General features: G+C 35.9%; 1 protein-coding gene across 6 annotated transcripts in view; it reads right to left on the bottom strand.

The window, feature by feature from the left end:
* ADAMTS6 (ADAM metallopeptidase with thrombospondin type 1 motif 6) overlaps positions 1 to 17,252 on the bottom strand; it is a 148,057-nt gene that overhangs the window by 117,720 nt on the left and 13,085 nt on the right. For 5 of the 6 annotated variants that reach the window (XM_027635076.1, XM_027635077.1, XM_027635079.1 and 2 more), the window contains 4 exons: positions 16,906 to 17,074; positions 9,845 to 10,062; positions 9,239 to 9,322; positions 8,602 to 8,747 (listed from right to left, as the gene is read on the bottom strand). In XM_027635076.1, coding sequence (XP_027490877.1) covers positions 8,602 to 8,747; positions 9,239 to 9,322; positions 9,845 to 10,062; positions 16,906 to 17,074 — 617 coding nt within the window. The remainder of the gene's footprint in view (positions 1 to 8,601; positions 8,748 to 9,238; positions 9,323 to 9,844; positions 10,063 to 16,905; positions 17,075 to 17,252) is intronic. The other variant, XM_027635080.1, reaches the window with a different exon arrangement.

Here is a 17,252-nt window from a genome sequence, read left to right on the forward strand (position 1 = left end):
ATCTTAAAGCTGCAACATATTTCAAAAAGTTATTAAGTAGCACTGAACAGACAGTGCTCAGTTTAGGTTTTCCATGACTATTTGCATAATTAAAATGAACTAGCCATGAACTCAAATTGAAATCTTATCCAGATCCTACTGAAATAATGGGCCTGCTGCAATTGACCTCAGAGCATAAATAATCATGCCCTTCATGCTCCTATGTACTCATACTCAGCCAATCTAATAAAATGTAGCTGTAAAGTTGAGCTAAATAGTCCAGACTGATGTTTAAAATGAGAAGAAAACATGAAAAGGTAGTATATATTCATGTGTGGTGAGAGACAGAATTCATGTAATAGATCACAGACAAATATCAAAATTGGTGAAAATCCAGGGAAAAAACTGGTCTAATATGCTTTTCTGGATTGTTAAAAATGAGGAACAAAAGCTGCTCACTAGCCTATGTATTATTCTATCAGTCATTGTAGGTTATGAAAGTAATAACAGCCCCAATATTGTACTTAAACAAGAGCAGGGAAAAACACGAAAGAATGCAAGAATTCTACTCAGACTACTAAGAAAAATTAAAAATGAGAGATTTTTAAACAAGTATATGTTCTTAATAGAAAAAAGAAGGCAAAAGACGACATTTCTAACTGCTAGAAAGCCCTTCCTCAGATATCTGGCCAAGCAGCAACTGAGTGTTCTAACAGATATCCCGAAATATTACCACCAAACATTTCCTGGAAAAACTATAATTTGAATAGTTTTATGACCCTTTGTGCAACTCAGAAGGTGAATGCCTGGAAAAAAAAAAGGGAAAAAATAGATCATATAAAAGTATTTTTCACTGATTTTTTTCTTCTCTAGTAAGTTTAGCATGTAAAAGGAAAAGTTTTTTTGTAAAATAAAGGCACTAACATTTCATTACTATCAACAGTATATGTAGTTTGGCATTTTATGGATTTATCCCAGTGCATTTTTAATTACTAAAAGTTTCATTGCCTCATTTAGAGAAGGACTTTAACGGAGGGCACTAATGAGTTGCATTGCCAATGCTGTGTGCTGGTAGATATTCTCAAGTTTTCCAATTCAGAAAATCATCAGGTATGTAATCAGTTCCGCTCAAAGAGCACATCTTAAGATATGTCTGTGGGACTACACTGAAAATTTCTGTCTTCAGTTGAGATAGGAGAATATTACTTGTCTTTTTATTTAGCATCAAGTATTTCAATCAATCTCCCCCCAAAAAAAAAAAAGAGCTTTCACACTTCAAGTCTGCACTCAGAACATGAAAGTCTGAGCTTTACTTCATGACATTGGTCACTCTTCTGGATTCAATATTAAATAAAGCACATTTTGAACACATTTTGTCCATCTGGAATGGATTAGGCAAACTCTGGGTATACCTTATACCTTTTCCATCCTTCGTCCCTCACAGACTCAAATTTTATACACTAAATCAGAATACACGTCTTGTAACTAACCAACTGTATACTAAGAGTCAACTAATGGCATCAGAAATTAAAAATAACAGCCTTTTTATTGATTAGAAAACATTCCACTCACATGTTGTGCTTGTTAATTAGCTGCAAATAACGTGCTGGTTGATATTTGCCATGCAATAAGCAGTTTTTCAGATCCACATTCTAGCTACTTTATTATTCCACTTGAGTTCCCTCAAATTCCACAGAGCCTACTTCGGTCCTTTCAGCTACAAAATCTAGGAATAAATTTTAAAGATATAACTTACCCTAATCTACCCCCTCAAAAAACAAAACAAAACAAAAGAAATCTCAGCCAGGAGTAGACACCTGAACAACATTTCAGGCCTTATTCTGTTAATGCGGGGAAGAGAAATAAAAAAACCCACTCAAACAGTTTATAACTTCACAGAGAGGAGAATTACAAAATATGCCAACAGATTTTATTTATTCTCAATTACTTCAGATTCTTCTCTATTGCCTGTGGCATCTAACTTGACTTTCTAACATCATTTCACAGTCTACAGCCTTTTACCTCTCAAAAGACATACAGGATATGGATAATTACCCACTGAAACCTCTGAGTATGTTTCCCTCCCCCTACAGGGGGCAGGATGTAGGGCTTGCAATCTTGTATCTAAAGCGAATAATCTACACACTGACCATGCACTGCTGTAAAGGCTCACAGTTGTTACACTGTATGTCACAGTCACAACTCCTTTTTTGTCAGTCTTGGGGTAGCCATTCCGAAGAATACGCCTTAAGATAGCAAAGACCCTCAAAATGTTTTTGACACAAGAGTGAGAATATAAGAACTGGGACACTGGTGCCATATCTAGCAACATACTAATTCAAGTGGTCAGTAGCACGCCTCTAACAAGGACTATAAGGAACATAATATCATGTGTAGAAACCTGGTAGAAATATTCCTACTTTGTGAAGCACCGTACAAACAAAATAAAATGCCTTACTCTCCTAAATGTGCAGAGCAGAGTCCTAGAACATTTCAATTTTGTTTGCTTTTTTCCCCCCAAATACATAATTTTGAATATGCAGATACATTTTTTTCTCTCATATATCCCTTCAATTCCCTGAAAACAAATAACTTAATGCTCTTATTCGGAAAGCAGGCTCCTTGCATTTTAAATATCTGCAGAGACAGACACTAAGGGCAATGTATGCATCTCAGCTTTTCAAACCTCTCCCTCAGAGAAGTAATCTTACCGATATGGTCACCAGGAAACAAAGTCACGGAATACTGTTACAATTTTTGCACAAAAATTAGACACAGAATTATTTCTTAAAATAGGAGTTCTTCTCCCCAACAGAGGAAGAAGTCACAGGATGAGGATTGGAGACAAGGCTTCATGGGAATAGAAATGCTTTGGATGTACAGATTTATTGGACAAGACTAGGAAATTGTGCTCTCTGACCAACATGAGAGTGACTTGTATAAAGGAGGAATCTTTGCAACAAGTTAAGAAGCCCAGAAAAAAGTGAAAAAGTGCCTCAGAAAACGAGCATAACAATTTTGGACCTGCAGGAAGAAAGGAATGTGCAAAGTCCTGGATGGATGGCCCCACCTCACTACCAAATGCCTTAACTAGTACAGAACCTGATGGGGAAATCTTACTTATTACAAAATAAAAGTATACTACGAACTATAGGCAACTGACACACAAAAGGGCAACAATGTCCATTACACAGATTCCCTTTTACAACTGCTATACGGACAATGCAAATACCAAATCATCCCTGGCTGCCTAAAATCTCCTAATGTTATTAAAAAAATGAAAGGCATAATTGTGGTCAGCTCTACACAGATATGCAATATGAAACTAGAAACTTTTTGCCCCTCTCAAGTATCTACTGCAATGCCAGAAACATTGCAGTTCTTAGATTACAAATCACAAAATTTACAGTTTAGAACTGTAACCATATATACCTTATATGTATCTTAAATATACCTCCATCCTCTCAGAAAAACTGGCAGCACTAGCCTGCACATTGGATGCATACCTCACAGACAAATGAAAGTGAGTATATCTTGCCTGTAAGGGCACATGAATGAGAGTATAATTGACTGAAATTGTGAAATTAATCTTGCACATATACAATAAAATAAACTAATTCTATAAAAAAATTCTCTCTTTGAAAGACTTGAAAAATCCACTAATTGTGTAACAATGCTAATGCCTCCCATATGGGCTTCAGTACTGTTGCTAAAGACATTTTGCACACTAATACTGATGTTAATGCTAATACAAGCCATACCACACCACTTAGCAATACATTCACTTACTGAGTTACAAGTACAGTTGTACCTGGAAAGAATGTAAGAGTCTATTATGAGAGAGCTCATTCACCGTCTTACAATATTAACATGTACTAGCCCATTTAAAACCCTGAGAAATAGAAAAATTGGAACATCTATGGTACTGAATATTTTTACTCTCAGTCTAACCTGCAAATCAAGGTGTATATGACTTAATAAAATCATCATATGGCTCTGATTCTTTATTCAAGCAAATAAAGATTCCTGCAACACAGTGAATCAGTTCAATGGAGCTGTAGAACAAACTGTTGCTAAAGCAGTAAGCTGCTCATAAACATCATTCAAGTAGATTCCAACCCAAGTAAAAGAATTTTATATTTTAAGGTATTTTAGGTCATTAATTTCATGAAGTGTATCTACACAAAAGGATGCAGGCTTACAGTCTGAAAATTATTTCTAGTAAGTTTTTTGCAAGGAACTCATACATGTTCCTATAAAAGCACTCTAACTGCAAAGAGATCTTAATGCTTTTGTCAAGCATAGTGAATTTGTTTTTCTTCTAAAATGTAAAACAAACTCATGGTATATGATGCTACCAAGAGATGACAATTCAACAATTTTTGAGAAGTACTGTCTCCTTAAGTAAGTGAGGTTTCAAATGTTTCTCTGTTTAAAACAACTGTACCTTTAGGATCAAATTCTGTCCCTTCAGATACACACTTCAACTTTCCCCTGAAACCTTCCTCTCTTTGGGCTGTTTGGTATGCCTTTTTTACTTGATCTACTAACACACCAGGAGGCAGAATAATAGTTCTAGATCTTCCCTCTCAGCCGCAAAATACTTTATTGCTGCAAAGTTAACGCAGTCAATCACACATAATTTGGAAAAACAACCATTTAGTACCTGGAGAAATCAAACTAACCATCTTGAGCTACACAGAAATGTAGTACTAGAGAATTCAATGTGTTAAAGAAAAAAAATAGGCATTTTAAATTTTTTTTTATCTTCTCCATCCCTATTACAAAATGTAACCTAGAATCCAGCCCTCTGACCCTTACCTTTCCATGCAGGTACACAGGACAAGGAATAGTTCTGTTCATAACGTATAGTTAGCCAAGGTCTTGGTAAGGAATTCCACAATTCCTACTTTAGAATCTTTAAGATTAAGAGAAGGAAGCAACTTATAGAAACGGAAGGAAAACCGGCTTAACTGTTCTTAAAAAAAAAAAGTAAAAATAAAGTAATAGTGTACACCGTACCTCTGAAGTTTAGTGGTTTTGTAATCTATGGAGACTCTATTTTTTAGAGTTTCTGAAGAAACAAAAAGAGGAAGCAGGCTACCAAGGAAGGTTAAAAAAAACAAATCACCAAATAATAACTAACTTCAAAAAGGCAAAGAGATACCTCTACTGAGGAGGGATGCACAAGACTCAAAATTTACATGCAATCTTAATATGAAAAATCTGACAGTGTGACCCTTTTTTTTCCCCAAGAATTTGAGATTAGAGAATCATAACAGTTTTCCTCCTATTTTTATTATTTTGTACTGTGAAATAAATTTAAGGATTCACTAGATTTACCTAAAGTCTTCAAGAAAAAAAGACAACAGTGTCTTACCAGCATTACACCATTAATCAACCTCATAATAAAACCTGTCTGCTTAGCATTCTACTTTCACTTGTCCCCAGGAACCCAATTTGGATAGTTACAAGATAAAACATTGGACTTTAACATATTCTCCAACAGAAAAAATGTAGGTGAAATTTCAAAGACTGAGCACTACACAATATAAGGTCTTACCTGCCTTATGTTTAATTAGCAAAGAAGTTTTCCAGAATTCCCTACCCACTTAGTAAAATACATACCCTGCATACTGCAGGGTAGCTGCAGGACCACAACAGAGAAGCCCATACACCAGGCACACCAAACACAGGTAGGCTCTTGTCCAAAGACTGGTGGCTTAGTAGGCATGGTAACATCTCCATGGGACTTATCAATAGATCAGCTGGGATATCCCCATGACAGTGAGACTACCTGGTTTTAGCGTACACCTTGTTTAGGGGCAGACAGTCCTAGGGAATCAGCACCCTTAATACTGTTTTTCCACATCAGAGCGTGCCACCTTTGAAAGCAACATGAAGGAATTGCTAACAAAAGCTGAGGTACTGCCTTCATTTGCATGGTTGAAGATAGTGACTCCTTTTCTTAAAACCTTTGCCCCACTTTTCAGACAGACTGGTGTAGTTCCAAACTTTAAATACTTGTCTAGGACTAGGTAATACTTTCAAATACATCAACTCCTTACTGAAATATCTGGGTTTAATCAACACAAAACTATTCATAATGTTAAACTGAAGCTTTCCTACTTTTCATAAAAATAGAAGTACACAGTGACCAAAAATCGGTGCCAGTGTCAAATTCAATGAAAATGTAATTACTTCATACAAAGCAGAGCAGCATCAGTGGGACAGATTCAGGAAATTGCTTTCAAAATACTATTAAGAGTGGCTAAAAAGTATCTTAACATTGGGTAGTAGAGGTTCAAGCTCCTTTGTGTACAAGTGGTTATTAAAGACCTCTCTAGCGCAGTACAAGTTTAAAGTACCATAGCTATATCCTTCTCTTTCACATACAGTGCCTTAACTGTGGTTCCTTAAGTGAGAGATACAAAACAGAATGAAAAGAAGTATATCACCATTTCAGTAATCCATTTAGAAATATTAAAATTAATGGATTTACATCTTCATATTAATACATATTTGTCTTTACTCCTTCCAATCTAAAAAAGAAGTATCTTTTCCTCAGATAAGCTGATTCATTTTATTAGTATAAGGTGGAATAGCTATCAGTTTCACTAAAAGCCTGATTGATCCAGTCAAAGTGATTAGTGTAGACTTTGTGATAAATGAATTAATACAAGCATTTTATTTTGAAAGCATATATAACTGAACTTTATAAAGGTAGGTATTACTAGCCTGCAGACACAACATTGAAGCACTTTGTTGATTTAAAAGATAGGTATATACTTAGAAGTGTAAACTTCTTAGAAGTAAATTGGAAAGTTACAGAAGTATTCTTACATGCTTTTTAAAAGACATCATACACATGCTACATACTTATACAATTACTAAGCCTTCATAATGAAGAGTAAAAAAAAGGTCCTTAGTATTTACTGCTTTTTGACGAAAAACCATAATTTTCAATAGGTATTATTCATGTTCTCTGAAAACTTGCTCCTCTTGCAGATAAAGGCCTGTAACTTAGCACTGACTTAAGCTTTTGTCTGGAACACAGAACCATTCATAACCACACTGGGAAAACTGTACCAGAACAGGGAAGCCAGTACAGACCACACATCCTAAGGCACAACAGTGAAAGAAAATAACTGTGATTTGCGGAGCCAGAACACCACCAATGAAATGTCAGGTTACTCAGTCCAAACAGTAAAAATATAGTGTTGCTAATGCAGCTTCTACATACGTATATTGAGAGGCTTCAACTGACACAATCATACCACCTACAGATTACAGTTTTTCACTCACCTAAATTATACCAGTAAAATCTTGATGTGTAGCACAGCTGTAAAGGTGTATTTGATTTCACCTGTGAGCAGTCCTAGCAAAGGAATTACTTGTATGCAAAAAAACTCAGCATAAACAAAAGCCTTGGGGAAAAATTAAGACCTTGGGATGTAATTGTATTTTATTTTTAATTTCACTCTACTTACTTTTCTTGGACTTAAATATTTTTTTAAACTTCTTGGACTCTAGCAGCAATCTGAATCTATCATTTTACCATTCTGATTTTTACTATGAAGTATTAAAGACCACACATAAGAATTATATTTGAAATATGAATACAAAAATACATGCAAGTGATTCATTAGCTTTTATTTCCTCTCAAAAATAAAGATTTGTTCTTTAAGCAAAAAAAAGCAACAAAAATCACCACCTTCCTAAAAAAAAAAAGGGCAACTTTTACTACTTTTATGCAAATTTTAGCGATTTATTTAAATCACTACTTAAGTTTTCTCTGCAGTGAATGCAATGACTCCACAAACAGATTATATACAAAGCAGTACAGAACTTGTCCTGGAAAGCAGAAATTATAATAAAAAGATCCTCATCCAAGTTCGTGCTGCTGCACCTGCTGCTACTTAAACAAAATAGAAAAGAGTAAACAGTGTCCTTGAACAACAACAGTGAAACTTATCTCCTAATAGAGTTGCCTATTCCCAACTGCAAAGGACAGACATGAATACGTTTATCAGGACTGCAAGATTACAGTGCAGGCTTTGTTGAATTCATTAAAGTAATAGTGAAACAGATGCAAACACATGGGCACATATGCAGGCTTTGAAGCTACCTATTTAAACTGTCAGTTCTCATCTTAATTAAGCATAATAAATAAAACCAGCTACAAAGCAGAGTCTCATATTGCCAGAATCTGCAAGAACCTGTTTTCAGAGAAATACTATTACACTGGCTTGAAATTCTTACAAACACATTTTATATGGTCAACAAAACATTTTCCCAACTGTTTTGTTCTCTGCAATCTTATGAATTATTTTCCATTATAAAAGTATAAAATGTTCAATAGGATCCATCTTTTCTACCGTAATACTTTGCATTGGCAATTATGAAGTGAAAATAACAGCAGAAGCAAGTGATTTGCAGATCTTACTTTTCCAAATTCTTAATCTATACTTAATAATCCGACACATTTAAGACAAGCCATCTATTCATTTTCCTCCTTTTAAGGTTACCTACCAATTATATTACTTTGCCTCTACACATACATATGCTAAGAACAAGAAAACTACAGAAATAAAATAAACACAATACTTATAATGACCATACCTAGTAATAAGAACCGCATTATCATGGTGGGCAATCCCATTTTCTGGAATGGTGTTTCCATCACTTTGGTGGGAGAGAATGGATTTCTGCCACTTACAGAAGCTATCGAGGGACTTGTCTGCATGGTGGTTTATCTCCAAGTTTGGCTGCAATACAACATGCATACCAGAAATGTTCCAAACAAATTACTAAGGTCAGTTGTTAAGCCTTTTGAAAACTAAAATGGGACTATAATTAGAAGCAGTGGTTTCTAGGAATAAATTCTTCTTGCCAAATTTTATCTCTGTAAAATCTGACCCCAAGTTCAGCTGTGTATTACTGAACTGTCATTCTTTCCGCTCCAACTTTAATAATCATTATGTCAATACAAAAAAAAAAATAAAAATACAGATCTAAAAATAAAACTGACATCCCCAAAGTTGTAATAATATTCACCTGAAGTAAAAAAAGATATCTTTGAGATGATACACGAGGAATATTCCTTTGAACTGCTTCATCTTGATTAAAGCAGTGAAAATTACATGATAGGTTTTGTACTCAGAGGCAGCCACTTCAAGCAATAATTGAATGAACACTATATTACACAATAACGTAACCTGTACTTCAGAGGTATAAAGCTCAGTGCAACAGCTCTTACCTGATCTTCAGTGAGGACAATCAAACGCGTCACTATAATATTCACAACGTTTCCTAGACTGGAATCACGATAAAGTTTGGCAACCTGACCTCCAGAAAATAAGAAAAGACACAAAGTCAGACAAGAAACACTACTTGCTTCCTAAATGGTTAAAAGTAAACCCAATTTCCACTTAATGTAATTCCATAATTCTAATTATCATCGTCATTAAATAAGAGTTGATTTTTTAATCAAAAAATGGCCATTCAGTTAAAAGAACTTCTTGAGTCGCACTTTTCAATCAAAACTATTTATACTTGTTATAACTGTTCCGTAATCCATCCAGCACAATAAGTATTAAGTGTTGACATAAGCAGAATAGAACTGTATAATCTGAATGTAATTTGAATTCAAAATTAAAGACAACAATTTAAAAGTGACCACAACATACTTCTTGACAGAAAAAGTACTGCATTTTTCCCGTAATGCCAAGATTTTAACTATTAATTGCTGCAAGTTAATACATATATTAAAGCATTATTCATGGCAATAAATAAATACTTGACAGGTCCTTTATCATTTTGGTACATGCATATTGATATGAGCACAGAGAAGGATGAAACTTACAATATTCATTACACTCAAAATGTAGTGTTCAATGTCTTTGCGACCATGGTATCCCACCATCATTTTGTCTGCTACTACCAGTGTTTCCACAAATCGTTCAAGGCTTACAGATCTCTTCTGTCGACTATGACTACTCAGTGTGTCATTGACTGGAAGTGAAGTTCGAAAAGCAGATGCATCACTCATCCACCAAGGTTTGCTGCTTCTTGTGAGGTCTTCTAGGAACCAAAACAATTAAACACTTCAGAAGCGTCACTAGTAAAAACTCATTCAAATGCAGCTGCTTTATGTTGAGATTACCATCCTCAGGGTTCTGAAGTCTTTCTTGAGGCAAAGAAAAATTACATTTTTTTAATTTTTGTTTTTAAGTAACTTATATAATAGAAAGTCAACTTTGAGCTTCAATATTGTCGACTCTCCTTAACTTGAACTAGGAAGAAAAATTATCAGTCTTCTCTTAACAGGTCTGATTCTGCACAGTTACCTTAATACTGAAGATTAGTTATAATTAACCACAAGCACACTTCAGAATTTTAGAAATAAGAACAAGACAGCTCTAACATTTGGAAAAAAAATACTACAAACCAAAAATTAAACATTAATATAGAAGATACCAAATTTACTAAGGAATTAAACAGGCTGATAAGGTACCAAAACAGGTTTTTTCCCTCCTGTGAAAGTCTGCCATTTTTAGGCCATTATGCTTACACGCCTATCAGTTTTCAAGCCAAACAGATCAACTTCCCATTCAGAATATTATCAGATTACGTTTTATCTACCTTGTGAATTAACTATAATGGGAAGTTTTAAATGGGCTGGTATGGGATAATTGATGTAGTTATTTTAACACTAATTTTAGTTCAAATATATTGATTCATGCTTTTCCTTCAGGTAAATATATAGAAAAAATATTTCTTTCATGCAAGAGATTGATTACTAAAAATACAAAGAGCTGTAATTAACAGTAAAACAAACTCTACAAACTTGTTTGAATTTGAATTCCTGTCCTCAGTACAAACTTGAATCCATCCTTACCTGATAAACTGGCTTTATTGGTGTGTAATAAATATCGCTTTTCCACAAGGGCCAATACAGATCTCCAGTTAGAGATAATAATATAGTAAAGCATATTATTGGTCTGGTTTTATCTAAGTAGGGTTTCAAAATATCTAAATCCTTAATATCTAGATATCTAGTTTTTTGCTAGTTACAGAGGAGCACAAGAATATTAACAGTTAGACACATTTAAAATTGTCTGAACAGGACTGCTCAAGTGAGCAAATTCTGAGATGCAGCCTTATATCTACTAAAACAAGGTCAGCTAAGGATGAGTTGAGACAGAACCAGTACCTCCCACAAAAAAATCCAATTCATTATGCAATTCAACTAAGCACACTATTTTCAAAGAGCAATAAGTACACTGCAAAGAATGTATGTTCAGGTCAAAACCAGGAATACAAAGCTTCAGTGTTCCCACTGTTGAAGTGTTTCGTAACTTTTGAAGGCACAGTGTTGGCTTTAAAAGGTGCATTTTTCAGAAAAGTCAAAAAATGAAAATAAACCTGATAGTTGAAAAATTGTCAGTAACAAAACTGTCCTCATTCTGCAATGGGTATAATCCATTCTAAAAAAAATGTATTAAAGCCTGCTGTGGATTCTAGAATGACTACTATATTTTTCCTGTTATTGTAGAAAATCAAAAGTTGCTTTAATTGATCAAAGATTTTCATCTCACTTAAGCAGTGACTTAGAAATGTCTGGAATTTTCTCTGACAGCTTCTGTATGAAAATTTTTAAAAATTCACTCTATTTTTTAATAACACATGCTGATGTTTCCGATGCCCTTGGAGTGCGAGTATTCTAGAAATGCAATACTGCTTCCACATTATTTCATAATTTCTCACTCAAAGATGCAAATCTATTCTAAACACTTGAAAACCAATGACCTCATGCAGAAAACTTTCAGAGAAAGAAAATATTATTCTGGACTCATCTTGATAGTATCTTTCAAACAAAGGTCTCAGAAGACTTCACAAAAATAAACAATTCTCATTTGCTTATCCAGAGGAGAAGCTTAGGCTTCAGCTGGTCTCAAAGTAATAAGAAAGCTGGAAACAATCCTTGCACTTCAGGATTTATTAGTGCTTATGCTGCTTTACTCTAAAAGCACTAAATTATGCTGGTTAAATTCTTCAAAAACTTAAAATGTAACAATAAAGGCCTACAATTCATTTAACAAAACTAGTTATGTGGCAAGTGATATCATTTTTCCACCATATTTTTAGGTTAAAAAAGAAAAAAATTAAACTTCATTAATATCAAACATAGTTACTGGGAAGTAAAAACAGCAAAAATAGAAAGGACAGACAAAGCAAAAATAAACCAGAATAAAACACTGTAATTAACCCCCAAATAATTAGTGCAAAACATGGAATTAGGTTTTAAACTGTAGCTTAAAAGAAATCCAAATCCACATACAGATGGAGTTCACAACCACGGTAACCCAAGTTTTCCTAAGTCAGTCTTCTAAAGATATCGGGTGAGGTTCAAGGTGGAGAGAAAGAAGCACAATCAGAAAAAGATCTCAAAATGCAATAGCGAACTACTCATGCAGGATGCAACCATGACAATACTTTGAAGCAAAACATTATGCTGCTTTTTTCTAAATATTTTAGCACCGTTATTTCATCCATTTAACAAGCTTTTACTTAATTTTAGAATACACTAATTGTAGAGTCTGGCATGAGTGTAACCACTATATAAATCAGCATATAACAGAGCTATCTGGAAATAGCAGCTTTCATATGTCAACTCCTGTTGTTTCTGAATCCTATTCAAACACAGCATTCTGCAAGATAATCCAGTGGCCTCAAACTCCATTGAAGCAACTGGAATTTGGCAGTGGACAACTTCTTACCAAGGCCTTAATGATTTCAGCTGTTTTAAACAAAACAGTTAATCTAGTGACAATAGATACAATCTATTCCATGTTCTTATCTGAATGTCCTTGCCTCCCCAATTTTTCTCCTATATTAGTTACCATAATGCTACCATCTACTATGAAGTAGTCCATCACTTATTCATCCCAACCAATTCCAATCGTCCTTTCACCAAATTCTGTATCCCACTATCTATCAGTTACTGTAAATTTTCTCAGGAAGGTCAGAAACAACATTCCCCTTGTCCCTATCAACATTTCAGAATCCTGATCACTCCTCTGGTAAGAGAAGAGGTACACAATAAATTTAGGTCTAGGTTACAGTAGGGGAAACTTGACAGAGTGAACAGTGGCACAACTACTCAAGCAGATTCCTCCCTGAATACAGTACTGGGAAAGCTGTTCTAAAGGTAAAGCTAAAATCAGCCTCCAGACAAAATAAATGATATCCTGTGAAAAGGCAGTTAAAGCTCTGTTATGATTGCATTTTAAAACACAAAACTGGACTGTTGAAAAGTTCCAAAACCAGTCAAATTCAGTGAAGATGACTGTATACCTGGTTTTAAACCTGGAGTGTGAAAGCCGCAAAACTGAAAATTAATACTGGATTTTGGTTTTTAGCTATTTTAGTTTTTAGATATTTGGGGATGCTTTGGATGCCATGTCCCTCTAGGATAAAGCTGCAATAAAATCACAGAATTGGAAGGAACCCACAAGGATCATCAAGTCCAGCTCTTAGACCTGCATAGGACAGCCCCAGGAGTCACACCAGGTGCCTCATAGTATCATCCAAACGCTTCTTGAACTCTGTCAGGCTTGGTGCTGTGACCACTTCCCTGGGGAGCCTGTTCCAGTGCCCAGCAACCCTCTGGGTGAAGGACTCTTTCTATCCAACCTAAACCTTCAGGCCATTCCCTTGGGTCTTGTAACTGGTCACCAGAGAGAAGAGATCAACGTCTGTCCCTCTTCTTCCCCTCATGAGGAAGCTATAGACTGCAATGAGGTCTCCCCTCAGTCTCCTATTCTCCAGGTTGAATACACCAAGTTCAGTTCAGCTGCTCCTCATAAAGTTGCCCCTCAAAGCCCTTCACCATCTTTGTTGCTCTCCTTTGGACGCTCTCTAACAGCTTCATATGTTTCTATTTTCTGCAGCCCAAAACTGCCACAATATTCAAGGTGATACTGCACCAGTGCAGAGCAGGGTGGGACAATCCCCTCCTTTGACTCACTGGCAATGCTTTGCCTGATGCCCCCTCGGACACGCTTGGCCCTCCTGGTTGCCAGGGCACTGCTAGTTCATATTCAACTTGCTGTCAACCAGGACCCCCAGGTCCCTTTCTGTGGCACTGCTTTCCAGCATCTAGTTCCCCAAACCGTGTAGGAACATCCGGGCTTGCCCCATCCCAGGTGCAGAATCCAGCACTTTCCCTTGTTGAACTTCATAGGATTGGTGATTGCCCAGTCCCCTGATTTGTTGTGGTCTCTCTGCAGTCAACAGCTCCTCCCAGTTTTGGGTCATCTGCAAACTTGCTTAGTATCCTTTCCAGTCCTGTGTCCAAGTCATTTATGAAGATGTTGAAGAGCACAGGGCCCAAGATGGAGCCCTGTGGAACCCCACTAGTGACAAATCACCAGTCTGATGTCACCCCGTTCACTATTACCCTCTGTGTTCAACCCGTGAGCCAACTGCTCACCCACCACATGATGTGTTTATTCAGCTGTGAGCTGGACAGTTTGTCCAGAAGGATCCTGTGAGAGACAGTATCAAAGTTTTACTGAAATTCAAAAAGACTATATCAACTGGCTTCTCCTGATGAACTAGCTGGGTTACCTTGTCATAAAAGGTTTGATAAGCAGGACTTTCCTCTCATAAAGCCATGCTGGCTGTGACCAGTGACTGTGTTGTCCTTCACGTGTTTTTAGATACTTCTAAGAATAATGTTTTCCATAACTTTACCAGGCAGCAAAGTGAGACTGATAGGCCTGTAGTTTCCACGGTCATCCTTCTTGCCCTTCTTGAAAATCGGAACAACCATCCCACGAGGCCATAATTTGTAGGGATCCAGCTGGAGCAGCAGGTCCCGCACAATTTCAGGATTGATTGCGAATTGATCATTCTCACAGTCATGGTCCTCCAGCTCAGGACACTGAGACCCCCTTGGTCCATCATCCATGTTGAAGACAGAGGTAAAGAAAGCATTAAACACCTCTGTCTTGTCTCTGTCCCTGTTTGTGAAATGACCATCCTCAGCCTGTAATGGGCTGGTGATATTTCTATACTGCCGACTACCATTAATATATTTGAAAAAACTCTTTTTATTGTCCCCCAACATTTCTGGTCAGCTTCAACTTCAGCTGAGCTTTGGCAGTGCTCAGAAAATTAGTTTAAAAGGTTTTAGTACCCATGAGGGTAAAACATGTCATCTGGAAAAGTAAGACCTTGCAGTCTTGGAGGAGAGCAAATTTTTTTAGACGTTTTCATGAAGCAGAAATAATATACAGAACAACAGGAACAGCAGAAACTGAGATGAATGAGCATCATGTTAGGCTTGTAAAAAGCAGTGCTTTAGTATTCCAGTAATTAAGGACTTTGGGACACAAAAGATCAGGAAGTGCACAGGAGCGTCCAAGAACAAAAGCATCATCAAATATATAAATGAATAAAGGCTGAATATTACACCAAGGTTTATAAAAAATGCATGCAAGATGCAGAGTTCTGATCAACCTATGATCCATGTGACAGAAAACACCAGAAATATCTAAATACAACCTGACAAAACTAGCAGCTACTGCTTCATGACTTGAAGGAGAATGACATCTAAGCATTAGTCTAGAAGATAAAATCTGGTAGAGGCTAACATTCTTTCTTTTTCAAGGGATATAATAATGGTAAAAATTGCATCTTCCTGTATTTCGGAATCCATCCACTTACTTCAAGAGGCTTAAGTGATAGTTCTCCCTACAAAATGAACATATATTAGTGCCCTTATTTTACAATCAGTTAGCAGGCAGTAACAGTTAAGAGACTTGTTTTGTAGTATGAGAAGCATGCAGATTGAATAACGCTTCCAAACTAAAACAGAAGTTACATACATGAAGTTTGACATTCCATAAACACATTTAACTGAAACCCTCAGAAAAAACTGTCTCCCAAGAATGGGGGTTTGCAGACAATCCGTACTGCAAGCTTAGTCAGCTGGTGCCAGTAAACATTCTAAACTCCAGAAGAAGCTAAAAAAGTTACATCAATGAACAGTGATATCATTTTAAGAATAGTAATCGTCCGCCTGCCCTGTGCACTGATTCTCACGGAATACAACCATTCAGGACTGAACTCTTAAGAACAAGCTATTACTGAAATATAAACAAATGCAAGGTTAGAACATTTTTGTAGTATGTTAAAAACCCATTACTTTTGTGCTCTAAAATAACTTGTCAGATTTACTCCATGCTGTCTTCAAGAAGTTAGTTTTCAGCTTCAGTTTAAGCAAATGAAAATCACATCAGAGTACTTGAAAAGTGTTATCTGTGGAAGTAACAACTACTTTACAAAGAAAATATGTCTCCATTAAAACTATACAATCCTTCCATAAGGTGCATGTAAATCACATATTTGACCATTGACCCACTAAACCAAAAAAAAACAGTACCAAAACACCATAAACAACTGTAAACAAGAAAGATGTGGACTCAGCTCCAAATGTATTGCTTATCATAATACTAACACATTTATTGCACACCAAGTTTCTTCCAATAAGATGGAACACTTACTAAACATTGAGCTGTAACACTCAGTCACTCAATAATGCTTTCCAGTTGGGGAATCAAGTATATTTATAGCACATTTTGAGAAAGCCTGTGCTCATTACTACCACTACACAACACCGGCATAAAACAAGACTTACTCCCATTGCCTCAGTTTTTGAAAGACAATATATTCTCAATCTGAATCTGAAAAAAAACCCAAACCAAAACTACTTTTCAACAAGACACATTACATAACCTAAAAGAAGGACTCCCACTGCTACATTCTCCACCGTGTCTTTAACATGAACCATGCAAGATGCTAAAATACATCTTAAGTTATAATATTTTAAAAGGAATGACACTCATACTCATTTACCTGAGACTCCACAGTGCCTGTGATCATAGAAGTATTGCTGGCGCATAGTAGATTTTTTGTATATAACATGAGGATGACCGTTCTCGTAACTATAGTTACTAGAATCTTCTGTTATATTCCTTAAAGGCTCAATAAAATACTCGTCATCTTCTGTAGCAATGACTCCATGCTTAAAGAAGAAAATAAGAAAATAAAAACTTACAAAAGACAATATAAAAGCCATATAAAAAGCTTAACTTTAAAAAACATTCTCTGTTAAGAAATCCACAGCTAGAAGCCAACACATAAAATAATGCATAAGCCAGCTCTCCTCCGCTGATTTTAGTGTGGTGCCTATAAACCTCACA

This window comes from Corapipo altera, unplaced genomic scaffold (assembly GCF_003945725.1).
Source record: "Corapipo altera isolate COAL_440 unplaced genomic scaffold, ASM394572v1 61411, whole genome shotgun sequence".
Lineage (NCBI taxonomy): Eukaryota > Metazoa > Chordata > Aves > Passeriformes > Pipridae > Corapipo > Corapipo altera.